At 39.4% G+C, this 18,242-nt stretch overlaps 1 protein-coding gene across 32 annotated transcripts in view; it reads right to left on the bottom strand.

Moving 5' to 3' along the window:
* Nucleotides 1-18,242, bottom strand: part of camk2g2 (calcium/calmodulin-dependent protein kinase (CaM kinase) II gamma 2) — an 83,037-nt gene that overhangs the window by 35,919 nt on the left and 28,876 nt on the right. For all 32 annotated transcript variants that reach the window (XM_004570045.3, XM_004570046.3, XM_004570047.3 and 29 more), the window contains exons 3-6: nucleotides 10,967-11,026; nucleotides 4,106-4,160; nucleotides 3,732-3,797; nucleotides 905-977 (exon numbers count right to left, since the gene is read on the bottom strand). In XM_004570045.3, coding sequence (XP_004570102.2) covers nucleotides 905-977; nucleotides 3,732-3,797; nucleotides 4,106-4,160; nucleotides 10,967-11,026 — 254 coding nt within the window. The remainder of the gene's footprint in view (nucleotides 1-904; nucleotides 978-3,731; nucleotides 3,798-4,105; nucleotides 4,161-10,966; nucleotides 11,027-18,242) is intronic.

Here is an 18,242-nt window from a genome sequence, read left to right as displayed (position 1 = left end):
AGCATGAAAGCAGTTATGAAACATGAAAAGGGAGTTGTACATTAACAACTAATCTAATACATTGCTGTCCATAGCCCTCATCATCAATCATCATTATCATCTTTCTAAACCTCTTCCCTCTCCAAGTGCATTTGATACTGACATCCACTGGCAAGCTAAAAAAATAAATAAATAAAATAAAAATAAAAAAATCAATGAGAAGTAACACAAGTCCATTTACACCACTCGGATAAAAAAACGATTGTGCATCGTCCAATTATGTTCGTCTATTTACCCTCAGAGTAATGGCTTAATTTTACACTGTCACATAAAAGTAGACAGACAGTTAAGTAACCTTAAAAGTTTAGGGCTCTGAACTTAGTACTGGTACAATTATCCAGGTGTTTAGATCTCAGATTAGTCTTGTCTTTATTTAATATTATTGTATTAACGTTAAAATTAACGAAATTTGAAAGCGCACAGCTGCAGAGTGGTTTTGGTTTCTGCCAGGGGTGCACAGACTTGCTGCAAGGGAAATCGTCACTGGCCGTCATCTCACCCACCGACCCGCTATTAATAGCAGCTGGTTTGCTTTCGTCACTCCTCAGCAGTGCAGGAGGGAGAGGGGGAGGAGGGCAGAGAGCAATAGAGAGGAAGGAGGGAGACGGATAAAAGGGAGGAGGGGTGTAGGCAGAGGATTGGGAATGCAGAAGAAAGCCGGTGAGCAGAAGGATGACGCTCATCCCTTAAGTTGGTCTAAACGTCACTGCGTGATGTCTGTGCGTGTGTGCAAGAGCGCTCAGACATGATGTGAATTTCCACACGTCTTTAATCTTCATTTACAACAAAGTGCTAGTCACTATTCAAGTGATTTATATAGTATACAAGGTACTTCGATATTCACCAGAGGTGTGTGATCACTCACCTTGAGGTCCCTGTGGACAATATCGTGCTGGTGGATGTGGCTGACGCTCTCCAGGATCTGATTAATGCAGTGGCTGGAAGAGACAGAGAAGGATGAGGAGCACAAGGCAGACACATTCGTCAATCCACAGGAGATCACAAATGCAGACTGAAGCAGAAGTTTTAAAAAAGAAGAAGAAGAAGAAGAAACTAGTTTAGGGTGGAATTCATATTACGTGACAGTTAAAGTACACGACGAGCATACGAGTAAAGACAGAAATGCCACAAAAAAGATAAAAAAGAGGATATGGTTGAACAGGTTTCTGTTGTTCACACTGTATAGTGTCACAGTATTAAAGTAAATTGGTAGACAGCTCTTCCACTGGGCACATAACAAAATTACGAAGCGCTTTAAGCTTTGCCATTATTATATGCAACCAAAAACACCCAGAGCCTTGACGTAACCCTGCATTAAGAGCCAGGTTATGGCCTCAGTCATCCCAAGTGGCCCATGGATGACACGGTGAAAAAGAAAGCAGGATACAGAAAATACAGCAACCCATTTCCAGACACTCTTTCTAAAGAGACAATGCAACCTGTTACAAGAACGGAGGGCTACAAAGAGGAATACAATGCTCTGCTCTCCCACTGCTTCCTTAGTTCTGCTCAGCTGGCCAATCACAAAGTGGCTACAAATGTCAGATCATTAGTGGCTGTGGGTCCGTGGTAACAGACACCCACAATGCAACACAGGAAGGGTGTAGGGGTGTGTGTGTGAGTGAGTGTTTCAGACGCTAAACTGGCATTCACATCCCCTTCACACCAGCAGTGTAGACGTGAGAAAAGAGCTGCTCTCTAGTTATGGTTGCTGTGTGACTACTTCAGCAAAAGAAGCACTATCAATGTCTTGAAGGAGACCCTTTCAGAAAATGTGCCCGTAAATCACATTTACCTCGCCCTTACAGAAGAATTTTGTCTAACTTTTTTTTTTGGCTGATCGACTAAATCCTTGCAACCAGGGTCTTTTTCACCAAATTTGCAACATTCTAGTGGTTGATGGGCAACACAAAATCATTTCCTGTTGCTCATTTTGACACTGAGGCTGTAGTCTCAGTCATATGCCGCAAGGCTGAATGCAGTAGTTTGATTCTGACCAGTGGCTTTTTGCTGCATGTCTTCCTCTTTCTCCCTGCCTTCCGGTCTCTCTTTACTGTGCTATCTAACAAAGGCGCAAAAACCCAAGTCAATAAAAAATTATTATTATTTGGATATACAAGGGTATACTCTCAAGGAGAAAAGTGCAGCATTGACAGTTTTTGGCCTGATTCATTATTTTCGATAGCTGAGGAAAAGACTCCAAATGAAAAACACCTGCCTGTTCACATGACTGTAGATGCCCAATCCTATGAGCGACTAACAGCTTAAAATGTTTGCATTTACTGAGGTTTTTCCTGTGAGATGATGATGAACGCAAAACTATAAAGCACTTAACTAGCAGCAAGGTAAGGTTTTAGGCTTTCTGTATGTGTGAACACATCGAAACTGTTGTTTGGTCTTGTTACTATTTTAAAAAGTAAACTGTATCCAGCCATGATGTCAATAGTTCATCCAAGGATCTAAACTCTCCAATCTAAATGGAAAAAATGGCTCAGAGTCTGTGGTTATATTTGCTTAAAATAACACTGTTTAAATGATTTTATATTCTAGCTTTTTATATTTCTTTATAATTAGATCAGGCTAAAAAGGCTAGAAGGTAGAGTGTACTCAACACATTGTGACAGATAGTCAAACTAGAGATTAAGTGCATAATCAAACCTACCCCAGCAACAGATCAACTGATTAGAAGGTAACAGTTCAGTCAACCAACAATTTGGCTGACTAAAGCCCCACATTACACTAAGCTAAACACCTGATTTATTTATGAACCCCCCATGAGCCATGTAAGATTTATAAATGTACCTGCAATCTTTGAGCAACATTCCCGTGTACTTGGAGCAGAGGATAAGTGGTGCAAGAAGAAGTATGTGGTGCATTTTTTAAGTAAGTGAACGTGACGAAAGAAATGTGGGCAGGGTGTGAGGGGGGAGTCTTATGTAAGCTTGTCCTCAGCATGCATATCTACAATTCTTTCGGCTCAGTTAAAGTTGCTATTATTTCTCTTAAAATAAATTGAGCTTGGCATTTAGTAAAGGTGAAGTAAGGGACAACAGCGGGAGGGGGAGACAGATTTAGGGAGTATTGTCGTCTCTCTGCGAGAGAGAATCAAGAGTGTCCAAATTAGAGCACAACAGGACTTAAAATTTATCCCGCCATTTATTCTGTCCCTACCCAGCTTCCTCATACACATATATGACATTTATTATTTTTCATGTGTTACTGAGCCTATTTTATCTTCAGCCTAATCTAGTATAATGCCTATTGTACTATTTTCCTCATATACTTACCTTAACTCTATTGATTGCCTTTCGCATTCTCTATTGCAAGTTTTGACATATTTTTTTAATTCTGCTATTTAAGTCATTATCTAACTGATTAAAAGCTTTTACATCATGGTTAAGCGCTTAGGCATGTAGGTAATGCAAAAAAACAAACCTCAACTTCGGACAACAAACTAAAAATAAGTTTTAAACTCAGAGGACAGCTTTGTCATTGTTTATTAATGAAATTTAAAAGCACTGAGTCACTTGGTCCAAAATAAAGTGTATACAGGTTGTGCCAGAAAGCAATGGTTCTGCTGCTACAGCACAAAGTACATTAACACAGATTCAAATCGCAAAACATTTTATGAGAGTTCACAGCAACCAAAAACAAAAAGGCACAAAAATCAATTTTGTGCTAACTTAGTGTACCTGGCATCTGCTTCACTGTAGTACTCTCTGGCGACAATGTCCTCAAACAGCTCGCCTCCAGTGACTCTGCGGAAACATACATGAAAAATAGAAACTTTGTATTTTGTGTTTATTTCTGAGTGAAGATCCCCAGCACAGATGGAAAACAAGCATACTGCAGACAATATCACCAAAACATGCTTTTTAAAGATCAGTTTGTCTTTTTTTTCCATTTTTACCCCAATTAACTGCTATTTGTGGACTAACACATGAGAAAAAGTGAGTTCTTTTTGTAAAGTTGGAGTCATTACCTCTAGACAATAAACAAAAATTGATCAACAGAGGAAGAAAGGCCTGAACTGGTAATGTGTGTGTTTGTACTGTGATTCACTCACAGGTCAAAGACAAGGTAATGGAAGCCTTCCTCTGCGATGCTGTCATGCAGTCGTACTAGTGAGGGAGAGAAACACACAAAGAAACAGAAAGAGCCATCAAATAAAAATCTGCAAATCAACTTTAGGTGTTTAGGTTGGAGGTTGCGTGCAGTCACTTCAGGCTTGTTAGTTGATCACAGCCATTGACATGTCGAAGAGGTTAACACGTGAGGAGCGGATCGAAATCGTGTTGATATCTGGTGAACGCAGTAACCGGGTCATTGCAGCAGATTTCAATGCAAGACACCCTACGAGACCACCCATCTCCCATGCTACAGTCAGCAAACTGTTTCATGAAACTGGTTCAGTGTTGGATTTGCCAAAATGTGGACGCAAGAAAACTCACTAATGAAGAAACATCAGTGGCTGTCCTAGCTTCATTCAGCAAGAGTCCACAGCGTAGCACTCGCCGCATGTCACTGGAGAGTGGCATTAGTCAAACATCCCTTCGGCAGATATTAGCTACTCACAAAGGCAAACATTTATGTGAATGGTGAAGTTAACAAACAAAACCACCGCTATTGGTCTGACACTAACCCACATTGGATGGATCCCTCCAGGACTGTTGGACCAACAAAAGTGATGGTTTGGTGTGGTACAGTGGGGCAAAAAAGTATTTAGTCAGCCACCGATTGTGCAAGTTCCTCCCCTTAAAATGATGACAGAGGTCAGTAATTTGCACCAGAGGTACACTTCAACTGTGAGAGACAGAATGTGAAAAAAAAATCCATGAATTCACATGGTAGGATTTGTAAAGAATTTATTCGTAAATTAGGGTGGAAAATAAGTATTTGGTCACCTCAAACAAGGAAAATCTCTGGCTCTCACAGACCTGTAACGTCTTCTGTAAGAAGCTTTTCTGTCCCCCACTCGTTACCTGTATGAATGGCACCCGTTTGAACTCATCATCTGTATAAAAGACACCTGTCCACAGCCTCAAACAGTCAGACTCCAAACTCCGCCATGGCCAAGACCAAAGAGCTTTCGAAGGACACCAGGAAAAGTATTGTAGACCTGCACCAGACTGGGAAGAGTGAATCTACAATAGGCAAGCAGCTTGGTGTGAAAAAATCAACTGTGGGAGCAATCATCAGAAAATGGAAGACATACAAGACCACTGATAATCTCCCTCGATCTGGGGCTCCACGCAAGATCTCATCCCGTGGGGTCAAAATGATCATGAGAACGGTGAGCAAAGATCCCAGAACCACACGGGGGGACCTGGTGAATGACCTGCAGAGAGCTGGGACCAAAGTAACAAAGGTCACCATCAGTAACACACTACAACGGCAGGGAATCAAATCCCGCAGTGCCAGACGTGTTCCGCTGCTGAAGCCAGTGCATGTCCAGGCCCGTCTGAAGTTTGCCAGAGAGCACATGGATGATACAGCAGAGGATTGGGAGTAGGGCTGGGCCATATTATACCGTTCACGGTAATACCGGTATAATGTTAGGCAACGATAGGAAAATGAAATATCGCGATAGAATATGAGTAAAACGCGCATGCGCAGTGCCTTTGTTTTCATACGCACATGGCCGATTGTTGAGTGAAACAGATGAACCAGAATTGGTTTGTAAAAATGGTGCAACTTCAGTGATGTGGAACTGGTTTGGTGTTTGTCCGTCAGATACACAACAAAGCACATTTTTTTGCAGAACATGCAAGCGGCCGTCGTTATTGTCGTATTTGTCGGACTAAGATGCTCTTAAATCTGGGAGTAATCTGGGTCCTAAACTCAGTACACTTCAGGTCAAACAAACACTGCAGCATCACTGAGAGTTAACTGTCTAAATTCTTTCATCTTTAATAAAACGATCAGCATTGCTGCTTTACCAGGTGTAACAATTCAGTTTAACTTCCAGGCATCCATGAAAACAAAATTTATTACATTTAACGGAGTTAGAAGTTAGCAGGAAGCTAGCGGAAGTTAGCTCGCTAGTTTCGCTAGTTACCTAAGCATGATATAGCATGTTCTGACTGAGAGATTTCTGAAAAAATTCAAACGTACAGCTCTGCTATCACTTCCAACATAAATGAAGGCAGGAAACTAAACAGCAGTGATGTTTGTAGGGTTACTGAAGTTGGGCTAGCTGGTATATAATGATGTGCTACGTGATCGCTAGCGACACAGCTATGTTAGCATAACATAAACAGTGAAGCTGGAGGATGAACACTAAGGTTCCTCATGGTTAGAGACAAATGCAATCGCATGGCAGGATGCTGTAAACGGACCAAACGTCAGTCAGGAGAACAACTGAGATAATCCATCCACAATACAAGGCTAGTCATTAATATACTGCAACAACATGGGAATAGAGCAGCTGCCAGAGAATTCAACATCAATGAATCAATGGTACAGAAGTGGAGGAAGCAAGAAGAATGAGTTTAATAAAGTTTGATTTATCTAACTGCTTTGTTTAGCTCAATGTGCCTTATGGTCCAAAAAATACGTACTGCACACTACAGTTTAATGTTGCAAAGCACCTCTTTTTAACTTCAGTGGATATTATATATGGTTATGCTCAGGATATGTCAGCCCATTTCTACTGGAAATGCCTTTTGGTTAAACTTTCAGCAAGGAATTTGCATTTGCACTGTTACATTTTTATAAAGCTTTAATGTACATAAAAACCAGCTTCTTGTTTAAGTGAAAATTAATGGAAGGTTGTCTTTTTGCGCTAGTAATGTTGTGGAGTATTTTGTCTCGCATCAATTATATCGTCAGTTATATCGTTATCGCAAATTTTCAAATGTATATCGTGATAAATATTTTTGGCCATATCGCCCTGCTCTAATTGGGAGAATGTCATGTGGTCAGATGAAACCAAAGTAGAACTTTTTGGTATAAACTCAACTCGTCGTGTTTGGAGGAAGAAGAATACTGAGTTGCATCCTAAGAACACCATACCTACTGTGAAGCATGGGGGTGGAAACATCATGCTATGGGGCTGTTTTTCTGCCAAGGGGACAGGACGACTGATCTGTGTTAAGGACAGAATGAATGGGGCCATGTATCGTGAGATTTTGAGCCAAAACCTCCTTCCATCAGTGAGAACTTTGAAGATGAAACGAGGCTAGGTCTTCCAACATGACAATGATCCAAAACACACCGCCCGGGCAACAAAGGAGTGGCTCCGTAAGAAGCATTTGAAAGTCCTGGAGTGGCCTAGCCAGTCTCCAGACCTCAACCCCATAGAAAATCTGTGGCGGGAGTTGAAAGTCCGTGTTGCTCGGCGACAGCCCCAAAACATCACTGCTCTCGAGAAGATCTGCATGGAGGAATGGGCCAAAATACCAGCTACTGTGTGTGCAAACCTGGTAAAGACCTATAGTAAACGTTTGACCTCTGTTATTGCCAACAAAGGTTATGTTACAAAGTATTGAGTTGTATTTTTGTTATTGACCAAATACTTATTTTCCACCCTGATTTACGAATAAATTCTTTACAAATCCTACCATGTGGATTCATGGATTTTTTTTTCACATTCTGTCTCTCACAGTTGAAGTGTACCTCTGGTGCAAATTACTGACCTCTGTCATCATTTTAGGTGGGGGAACTTGCACAATCGGTGGCTGAATAAATACTTTTTTGCCCCACTGTATATGGGGTACAACGATAATGGGTCCATTCTTCATCAATGGAAACCTCAAGGCCACTGGATATTTGAAATTGCTACATGATGATGTGTTTCCCTCTTTATGCACTGAAGCTGGCACGTTCCCTGAGTTTTTCCAGCAAGATGGTGCACCACCACATTATGGGTGCCAGGTCCGAGCATTCCTAGATGAACAGTTTCCTGGAAAGTGGATTGGTCGTCGTGGGCCAGTTGAACGGCCCCCAAGGTCTCCCGATCTGACCCCCTTAGACTTTTATCTTTGGGCTCATCTGAAGGCAATTGTCTATGGTGTGAAGATACGAGATGTGCAGCACCTGAAACTACGGATACTGGATGCCTGTGCTGGCATTTCTCCTGCGGTGTTGCTATCAGTGTGTGAAGAGTGGGAGAAGAGGGTTGCATTGACAATCCAACACAATGGGCAGCACATTGAACACATTCTATAAGCGGTCAGAAACCTGTAAATAACTCATGAAAGAATAAAGTTGCATTGAAAACAAGCACATCGTTGTTTTTCTTGTGACATTACCAATAAGTTTGATGTGTCACATGGCCCTCTTCCTATTGACAAAACAAAAGTTGCATCCAAGATGGCCGACTTCTGAGGAGTTTGCCCCCTCACATATACTAATGTGCCACAAACAGGACTTTAATATCACCAACCATTTCCATGTTATTACGGTGTATCCATATAAATGGCCCACCCTGTATAACAACTATAAGCCGAGTCAAAAAGGTCTAGAAACCAGTTTGTGACCCTCTGGTCAAAAATGTGATTCCCAATGCTAAACACCTAGTGGACAAAAACATGAATTTCAGTCATTTACCAGTTCCTGAAGTTTATAATGATTTTGGCTTGCCACAAATCACTTACTGGTGTAGGCCTGTGTAAATGGAGATTAAAGTAAATTAAAAGAGGGTGCCCTGTAGGCCTGGGTATGCAGATATAGGTTTGTAAAGAGGTAGGCTAATCTACAAAAATTCTCGATGTCTTTAGGAAATTTTGGTTCTAGAAACTGAGTAGTAGATCGTTATTTCATAATGTCCTTAATCAACTAAACTTGGCTCAGAAAGCCTCTACACATCACTGAGACGCTATAGAAGATAGTAAAAACTGTATTAGACGAAGAATAAAATAAAAGGTTGGGGCCTCATTATGCCAAAGATACAGGTACTGCAGCACCATGCAGTAACACCTGTAGTAATATGAGCCACCATGATCAGTTTCATAAGTCAGGTAAGTCAGCAGAAGGTGCCATTTTTCATACTGACAGGCTAAAAGGCCTGTTACCCAACAAGTCTTCACCTGAGTCAATGATGCCTGTTTTACAACTTTTTCCATCAGCAGTGGGTCAAAGTAGAAACTGCTCAGGGACTCATGCATGGCTAAACAGACATGCTCATATATTTAAATAAATCCCAAGGAAAGCATTCAAATCCTGACAAGACAGTCAGCAAACTTCTTTTATTTTTTTATTTTGTTTAATAAAAATGATAATAATGAAAGTTATTAATTGCTAGCTTGGGAACAAAGCCAGGAGAACATACACAGTGAAATGACAATATTATTATGGCTTTGCAAACACACACAAGGTCAGTGATAGAAGGTGTCTCAGTCTTCCCGGAGCACCGGGCGCCTATCTGAAATGATGAGACGGTACAGTATGTAGTCACAGTGCTGCCTGGCAGATTGGCAACAAACAAACAGCCTTTTGGATACAAACACTAAGAGACCTGCTCCCTGTTTTCATTATTTATAATTAGTTTGATACTACTATATCCCTTGTTTTTGGCTGATTACTGTACCGTATGCAGATTGGCTAAACTTCTTTCTTCAGAAACGAGGATGTTTTACCAAAAGCACAACTTTGATACCGCACCAAGACCATCAAGCTTGCAAATTAAGTAGTAATACAGTTTTTCTTTTTGCAAGCTTCAGTGTAAGGATCAAATAAAGAACTATTTTTAGTGTCTTTGCTCTCTGTTTACTTGGTGGTAATTTTGAGGGAAATATCTAGTGGCCATTAACTATTCAGTGTCACATACACAAAACAATGACGCACAGTACACAAAGTAAACAGCGCTGATCGCATTAGCATGTGTTGGCGTTCAGACTCACTTTGTCTTGTTGGCTGCTGGCCAGTTGCACCATGCAAATATCCCACACAGCGACAGGCCAGGTAACTGGCTGATTTGCATATCACCTGGGGCCATTTGCTTCAAAGTTATTATTAAACTGAACAACACTGAAATGAAACCCAACTTTGGTGCAGTTGTTCTTGCTGTTTTGGTTCTATATAAAAAACAAAACAAAACTGGGCAACCACAAGGTTTCAGCTTTCAGGGAAACTGTTGGTTTTCACATTCATATTGGCCAAATCTGATCTGTAAGCAACTGAGCATGTTTCACGTGATGAAGTATAGGTATAAAGCAAAAAGCCCCTGAAAAACCAGAAGTGAATATGGCTGTAACACGTTTTCTGTTCTTAAGCCCATCCTCCCTGATAGGAATGGCTTGAATATGATTATCAAAACACATGTTCACAAACTGAAGCTTCTAAGATGTTAATGAAGGTGAACTGAGAACTGTTTCTAGAACTATTTATCCAAAAGTGCTCACGACAAGATCTGAAAGACAGAATTTATTACAGGGCTGTTGCATTAAGGTCCATTATTTGTATCTGACTGTACCCATTTAACCGTTACTCAAATAAACATTGAGACACCGACAGCTGCTAAAGGGTGCTAATATTCAGTTCAATCCAATTCAACTATATTTATGTAACACCAAATCACAACAAAAGTTACCTCAAGGTGCTAATTTATGAGCACCAAAAACACAAACATGATGAAGAGGTCCAGTTAACAGCCTCAAATTAGCTGGGGTGATGCCTAACAATCAAAGCAGTTAAGCATTTACTCACACGTAACTTTTACAGCACACTTACAGTTATTCTTAAGGGCAAAATCTCTGTAGCAAATGACGATGTACGGCCTATTTAAGTAACACACTGTATTAAATACAACAGCATTAAATGTTGATCTACTCTGATCTCTGGTCTGAATAAAACTGAAACAAAAAAAACAAAAAAAAGCTGTAGCTTTTGTTTTGTTCAAATTTCTACAGATGTTTTCATGAAACATCTGCATTATCACAGCTGTGTCACTAATCATTTAATCTCTTGGCTCCCAAAGGTCACTCACCTATGTTCGGATGTTTCAGCAGGCGACAGATCCTCGCCTCCCGCTCCAATTTCTGGTGATCTGAGGATAGAGAAGAGCAGAGAGGAAATGGTAAACACTCAGTAATAGTACCAGGAGGAGAAGTCACTTTGTTTTTGTCCAGCATGCAGAACAGACCCCTTTCTCAAAATCCACTGAGTAAGTGGACACAGAACGGCGTAATGCTGAAGTACACAAAAAAAGAGGAGCCATAACATTCACTCAACTGACTGCAGGCCGTGTTCAACATCACTTCTCCAAAAGCACGCTTTGAAAACAGCTTTTTCTGCAGAACTTTTTAACATGTGTTCACAATTTAAGTGCTAATAAATGATTTATTTCTTTTTCTAAACAACAGATTTTCGCAAACATTAAAAGTTGATATCTTGTTTGGTAGGACTTCAGAACTGCCTGCACCAGCGACTTCGCAACTTGATTAAAAATGTTCTTTCAACTCTGAACTGGTTACACACAAACATATAAACATACTTCATTTTTTTTCTCTCCAATCTCTCCTGCTCCTCCCACTCCACTGAGAACAATCATTTTTCTTCATCTAAACTTGACCAAAATCAATCAACTTGAACTGGAGACGACAGCAAAACACTTCATAGTAGCAGAGCCCGATGATGTAAGAGGCCAAAACAGAGACCGTAAACTAATGCATGATTACACAAGCAGACAAACAGCTGTATAGTGTACACACACAGAGACATACACAAAATAAGCACAAGCTTTTTGCACTTAGTGAAATTAGTCTTGTGGGTCTGCCCTTAATACAATCAGTGTCCAGATAATGATTCTAATGGCAAGGGGAGGATGTCCATGCATGTGTGTGTATGCAGCTGCATGTTTCAGGCAGATTGGTTGCACAGATACAGTAGATACAATGGATGGCATGTCCTGTTGCGGGGTCTAAGAGGTCAGGTTTATGTTGGGCTTTCCTGCCACCAACCAGCTGCTGGTCTCAGTGGACAGATGGAGTGCTTACTTGGGTGCACAGACCTCTGTGTGTGCGCCTATGTGTTTTGGTTCGAGTTCGCAACAGAGGGTTAGAGACACTGGACATCCCTTATCCCAAAAATATTAGTTTGACCATCATTTTGTAATTGCATAATAGATTATCTTCTTGATATATCTTTATATTGTCTGACAATATCTTTTTTTCACTGAAGCTGAAAATCACAGTCACCAATTCCTTACTGCTTTTTTTGTAAACCTTTTGAAAACCTTTGAATTTAGTATCGGGGGAAAACTAACATTGTACTATACACGCTACATAAACACATCAAATAAACCCAATTGGAAACAAAAATGTGTTATTGGTTTTCTATCATAAAAGCTACAGATATGTACAACTCTAAGCAGAAGTATGGCTCCTGTTGTGAACACCACTTGTTCTGCCCAACTTATATGGCTATCAATATACATTCACCAGGCACTTCACTGTAAACATCTGTTCAACAACTTAATGCATTTAGGAGGGCAAGCACAGTCCATACAACCGGCTGAAATTTAAGTCGAACATAAAAACAAAAATCAACCAAAAGCAAGTTTAAAAATATGAGTTTTAAGCTGTTTTTTTTTTTATGTGTGTGTATGCAGCTGCATTTTTCAGGCAGACTGGTTGCACAGATACAGTAGATACAATTTAGGTGTCTTTAAACATGACATTGTTGTTTTGCCAGAAAGATAGGTCTGAGTGTTTTAGAAACTACTACTACTGAGACTTTTTCACACAAAATTTCTAGGGTTTACAGAGAATGATCTGAAACTGAGAAATAGTGACAAAAATAATCACTTGTTAGAACCAAGGCATGCAGAAGAGCATCTCTGAATGAACAACGCATTGAACGTTGAAGAAGGCCAGAATGGGTGCAATAGTTGAGTAATTATCCTATTTTCTGTACTCACCAATATCCAACAACATTAGATTACAAAAACACACCACTGTCACATAGCTCAAACCATCTCAGACTTTGAACATTAATTCACTGTACTCACAAGGCGTCCACAGACTAGATCTCAATCCAATAGAGCACCTATGGAATGTAGTGCATCATGGATGTGCACCCAATCAATCTGTAGTGACGCCATCGTATCAATATGCACCAAATCTCTGGGAAATGTTTCCAGCTCCATGATGAATCTATGTTATGAAGAATTAGGGAGTACCAGGTTAGACTTCCTGAAAGCAAAAGGAAGTCTAACCCAGTACTAGCTGGATTTACTAAAAAAAAAAAAAAAAAAAAAAAAAAAAAAAAATGCGATGGTGAGTGTAAATCTATGCACTAAATAAAGAAAAAACCTTGAGGTGACATGCTCTGGTCTACCGGCCAGTCAGTCATGGTAGACTGTCCTAATCATTGTCCAGCCAAAGCTTTGGGAGGTGTTGGAACATCTTAGGTATTTTTTAAAAATAGGAATTTTCCAGTTTTGTTATGTCTCCACAACATGAAAACACAAAAACATATCAAGGAAGTAATTAATGCCATGCTGAAGCAATACATGTGTTATAAATTAGCAGATGAAAAATCCTCACTGTGGAAAGAGCTTTTTTAAGGTAATTTCCAGTTACTTAAAATGTGGTTTACCCATGAACAAAAGGCCATAATGCATCTAAAATTACACATATTTTCCAAAATACCTGTGTACATGTTGATAGAGCCGGAATGAGTAAACATACTGATATCTGCTGTAGCACACATCATTCGCAGTGGAACACTATGCGTATGCATTCACGCTGTGTCAAAGTAAATGGTTTGGTGAAAAAATCAAGAAGCTCTCTTGTCGTCTACTATTAATGTATTTTCATCTCCCTTTATTCGACGCACATTTTTATTTTAATAAAATGAATTTTTGAATGTTAAAATGTCAAAACATATGAAAAGTCATCACATACTATAAATACTACTGATACTGATCTTAGTAACAGTCAACGTTAGTTAAAACTGTAACAGGAGATCTGTGAGTCCTTATAAAGATAAAGATTTGGAGGTGCGATACAGACTAATTACATTTCCTGCATTGCACTGCACAAAGAGCCACTGGTTTGTTACACAACACCACTGCAAAACACAGCATGATGTAGGTAGGACACAAAAGATAAAATTAAAATAAATAACACTCTGTCTGTGCCTATTATACACAGTGGGTATGTAACTGCAAATTCAATGCTGATGTTTGTTGCATGTCATAATATAATAAAAAAAAAATGGTACAAGCCAATCAAAGGTGACATGTTAATGTATTAAAGTCTCTAAGATTGAAAGCAGCAAAGACAGTTGTAGTTGAGGAAATAGTTGTACTGTTATGTCATGGGTAATTATCTCATGTCCTCAAATACACCATATTTTTATAAAGGTAGCTGATGGAAACAAGGACCGGCTTCCATTTTATTTAACTTACTTTTCTGCAATGAGTGACACATCTAAGATGAAAAAAGAAAGAAAAAGGGAGAAAAAGAGGAACACAACGACAGACAGGAGAAAACCTAAGAAGACAACAAAAGATTCTTGTTAATACTGTCAAGAGAATATGACAAGTTCAACCCCAATTAGTGAGAAAACTGAAGCAATCATTAATATACTAGAACTATAGGTGAAAGCATAGTGTAAACTTTCAGTCATTAGCAGATTTGGTGGCAAAACTGTCAATCAGCTGTGCCAGCTGGCATGTTCACACTCAGAAATCCCCACACTTTTACCAAACAAAAAGCTGTAATCAGTGAGCTAAGCTCATAGGGTGGAGGTACCTCAGAGGTCAGAGAAGGCTTCAGTTGGATCAAATCTCAGAACAGGCTGGAAAAACACTTACAGGAAAAGTGAATAGGAAATACTTCCTTCCTCCACAGCAAACACAGAGGGGACTGTAGAGTCAGTGGAAAAACAATTCAGTGGCTACCATGTAAATACATAATTTGTGGTCTTGTGTGCCTACAAAATATTATGAAATCAAATTACACTTCTATATTTGACTTGGCACTCACAGCAAGACACAAATGACAGCAGTAATACTTCAATATCCTTGTTGAAAGCTAATATTATTTGAAATAAAAAATACAACTTTTTAATTCCCTCTGAATGTTAATAACAGTGTTTAAATGTAACCCCAAGTACTGAGAAATGGGTGGCCAGATGACTCGTTCTGTACATTTTAAACAGTTCGTATTTTCAAAGTTTTTGCAGACCTATGAACATTAACTTGCTTAAATAAAAATAAAAAAGTGAGAATTGTTTCAGGTTATTTGATAATTTAAAGCTGTAACCTTTGTCTCTTCTTCCTTAATTGCACACAGGTCCGAAGTTATGAATTTCCGGTGAAATCTGTTGCACTCATCAGCAACAAGATACTACAGGAAGATACAGTAAGGGATGTAACAGTACCCTACATTTAACCCCAAAACTCTGAAACAGCAAGCCAGTCAGCTGTAGTGCTTCTCCTACATATCTCTGCACAGCATACACAGTGTATACCTGTCCTGTTCAGTTCAATATCTATGCTTTTTGCTTAGGCTTCACAGACACAAAAGTTTTGATAAGTCCAGCATTTTCAGAGAAAAAGAAAATATCAAAGCAGTCTACAGACATTCCACAACCTTCTTCTCAAAGCCATAATGGGCTATTTTGGCTGGTTGTATTCTTAGAAGTTGGATCTGCTTGCAAAAATAGGACTATTTTTCGATCCTGGCCTGATATGACGACTTTATTACGCTTGTGATGGCAGACAAGCTTGGCACCCAGTCTGCTTAGAAACACTGCAAACTGACTGAGGAGTATCAGCAAAAAACAAAAAAAATGTGAGAAGAGTTGGTGTCAAAAAGACAAATTTTATAGAAAAGAAAGTGACTGACAGAAAGGTAACTGTAGGCTTTTTCTAGAACCAACAGGACCAGCTAGTAAGTCATTAGAAATAAGACAGACGGGCTGTTATACAGGTGCTGAAAGTTGAACAACCGACCTAAAATTTAGAGAATTAACTCTCTAAATCTGGTATTTCTAAATGGGAAAAAACATATACATAGTGTGTTTAATTCTGCGCAGTGACACATAGTTTAAAAATGGAACCATTGTAGAAGTAAGAAAATGTCTTTCAAGACATGTGCAACTACACTAATAACTAGCCAGCCTTGGAACAAAGTCTCTATTAACCATATGTTGTGTTTTACTCCGTATGTTTGAAAGACAATTTGCAATCGCACCAAAAAAAGTTTCCCATGAGTCTAACAAAAGCGACTCTATGAGTAGGGATACATTCAGACATGTCTGTAGCAACAACAACAACAGTTTTAAAACAGCAGAGTTACAAAAACCAGGAAGTTGAAAAATACTGGTGGCCACCAGTACTATCCCTCAGTCTCATAGCAGATTCACCTACGGTATCATTTTGAAGATCTAGGTGACACTGTTCTCAATTTATTGTGTTATAAGATTCTGAAAACTTGACCTCTACCCTTTACCTTGAGGTCAGGGTCACTGAGATTGTAAATCATCTGAGATTTTTAGTAGATGCAGCTACAGCATTGCTATCAAATTCAAAATCTTACCTCACCACATTCTTGAGTTATCTCATTCTTAAACTTGGTTGCCACGCTGTCTGCCCACCCACGCAAAGGGCTGATGGTAATATCCCATCAGCCTTTTGCAGCTCAGAGTAAAAAACTAACTTCAGAAATAAGAGTTGTTCAGTTTTATAGATACAATATGTTATAGAGGTTTGAATCACTTCACAGCCCATGATACGATATACTTCACTTATGATATGATATACCAACATAAACAGACAAAAATGCAGTACAGTGAAATCCATAAGAAACATGAGGTGAAAGCGACTGTTTTCCACAAGTCCCAAGCCGCCACAGACACAAAAGTTAACCAAATAAACAACTCTATATTAACAAAAGACAACAAAAACAGTTACAGTTGAGTTTTAATGATAAATGAAGCAGTCATTGTACAGACTAGAAAGCGTTAAACAATTCTGAACACTGTTACGTTAAAAATATCAATTTTCTGCACATGCTGTTTTTTCTATGAAATTAACACAAAGAGGAAAAAATACCACATTGGCACTCACTGGCACAGGCCCTAATGATGAATCATATATGGAGGAAGAAGTTGTGTGCATGTTTTGTGCATGTTTGTTCCACCATCAAGTCAAACCCCCAGAGTTTACCATCCCCACCCTCTTACATATGCAAGCCCACCCTTTCGACTGCTTCCCAGAGAGATGGTATGATATCACACTGTCTGCTCCAAAGTGAAGAGCACACAGCACTTAGCCCAATTGGACTGAGTGATGCCTGACAGTGCAGCACATCATCATATTCATTTATCCAGCCAGCCCTCTGCTTATTACTCTCTCATCTAGAAGCTCCAAACAGACAGGGGGAGTGGATGAATGGATAGACAGAATAGATGTCATCTTTCAGCATACATTAACTTCTTGAAGAACGATCCAAACCCCATGAACCATGTACATCAATTATCTTCCACTCACATGGCAGAATACAGATAATGCTTTAATAGATGCAATAATGAGAGTAAACAACATGGCTAGCCGGCAAACATTTTGATTCTGACTTTTTGTTCTATCTTCAAACTCTTAACAAATATATTCCAAGTAGAAGTCCATTTATTTACAGCATGCACATCATAAGTAAATACATAATCATAAAATATGTAAGTACTCAAGATGTCAGTTAGCAGCTCCGTCAAGACTATCAGGGATCCTTCATCCTCAGTCAACAATACATCACAATTGTTCTTCATCAGATGATTCGAGCAAACATGACAACCTGCTTCCTAACCACAGATATTAGTGGGATGAACCCCTGATTAGACTCTTCATGTGAAACAACTTCAGCCCAAAAAACACCCACGGGCAGGTACTATGTTTCTAAAGCTGATGCACCAAGAACCTACTGTTAGTATGTAAGACATCCAGCTTTCTATACTTCAACATGATGAACTGTGAAAGGGAAAACAGAGACCACGAAAACAACGTTCTACCTTCATCTTTTGTTTCTCACTGTATCCTTACACTTCCTCTAAGTAGTGTAATGTATGAGGGAGTATCTGTGTGTATGGGCTGTTGTTACACACATTTTTTGACTCGACAAAGCCATTAGACAACCTCACAATTCCATTTGAAGCCTTTAGCAAAGTTACAGTCAAGTCAATGAAAAGAGTGCTGTGAGCACAACTAAAAGCATAGCTCTCAGCCTTGTTTCCTTATTGTGCACAAACCAGCATGCAAA

This window comes from Maylandia zebra, linkage group LG13 (assembly GCF_041146795.1).
Source record: "Maylandia zebra isolate NMK-2024a linkage group LG13, Mzebra_GT3a, whole genome shotgun sequence".
Lineage (NCBI taxonomy): Eukaryota > Metazoa > Chordata > Actinopteri > Cichliformes > Cichlidae > Maylandia > Maylandia zebra.
This window is presented reverse-complemented; position numbering and strand designations above follow the sequence as displayed.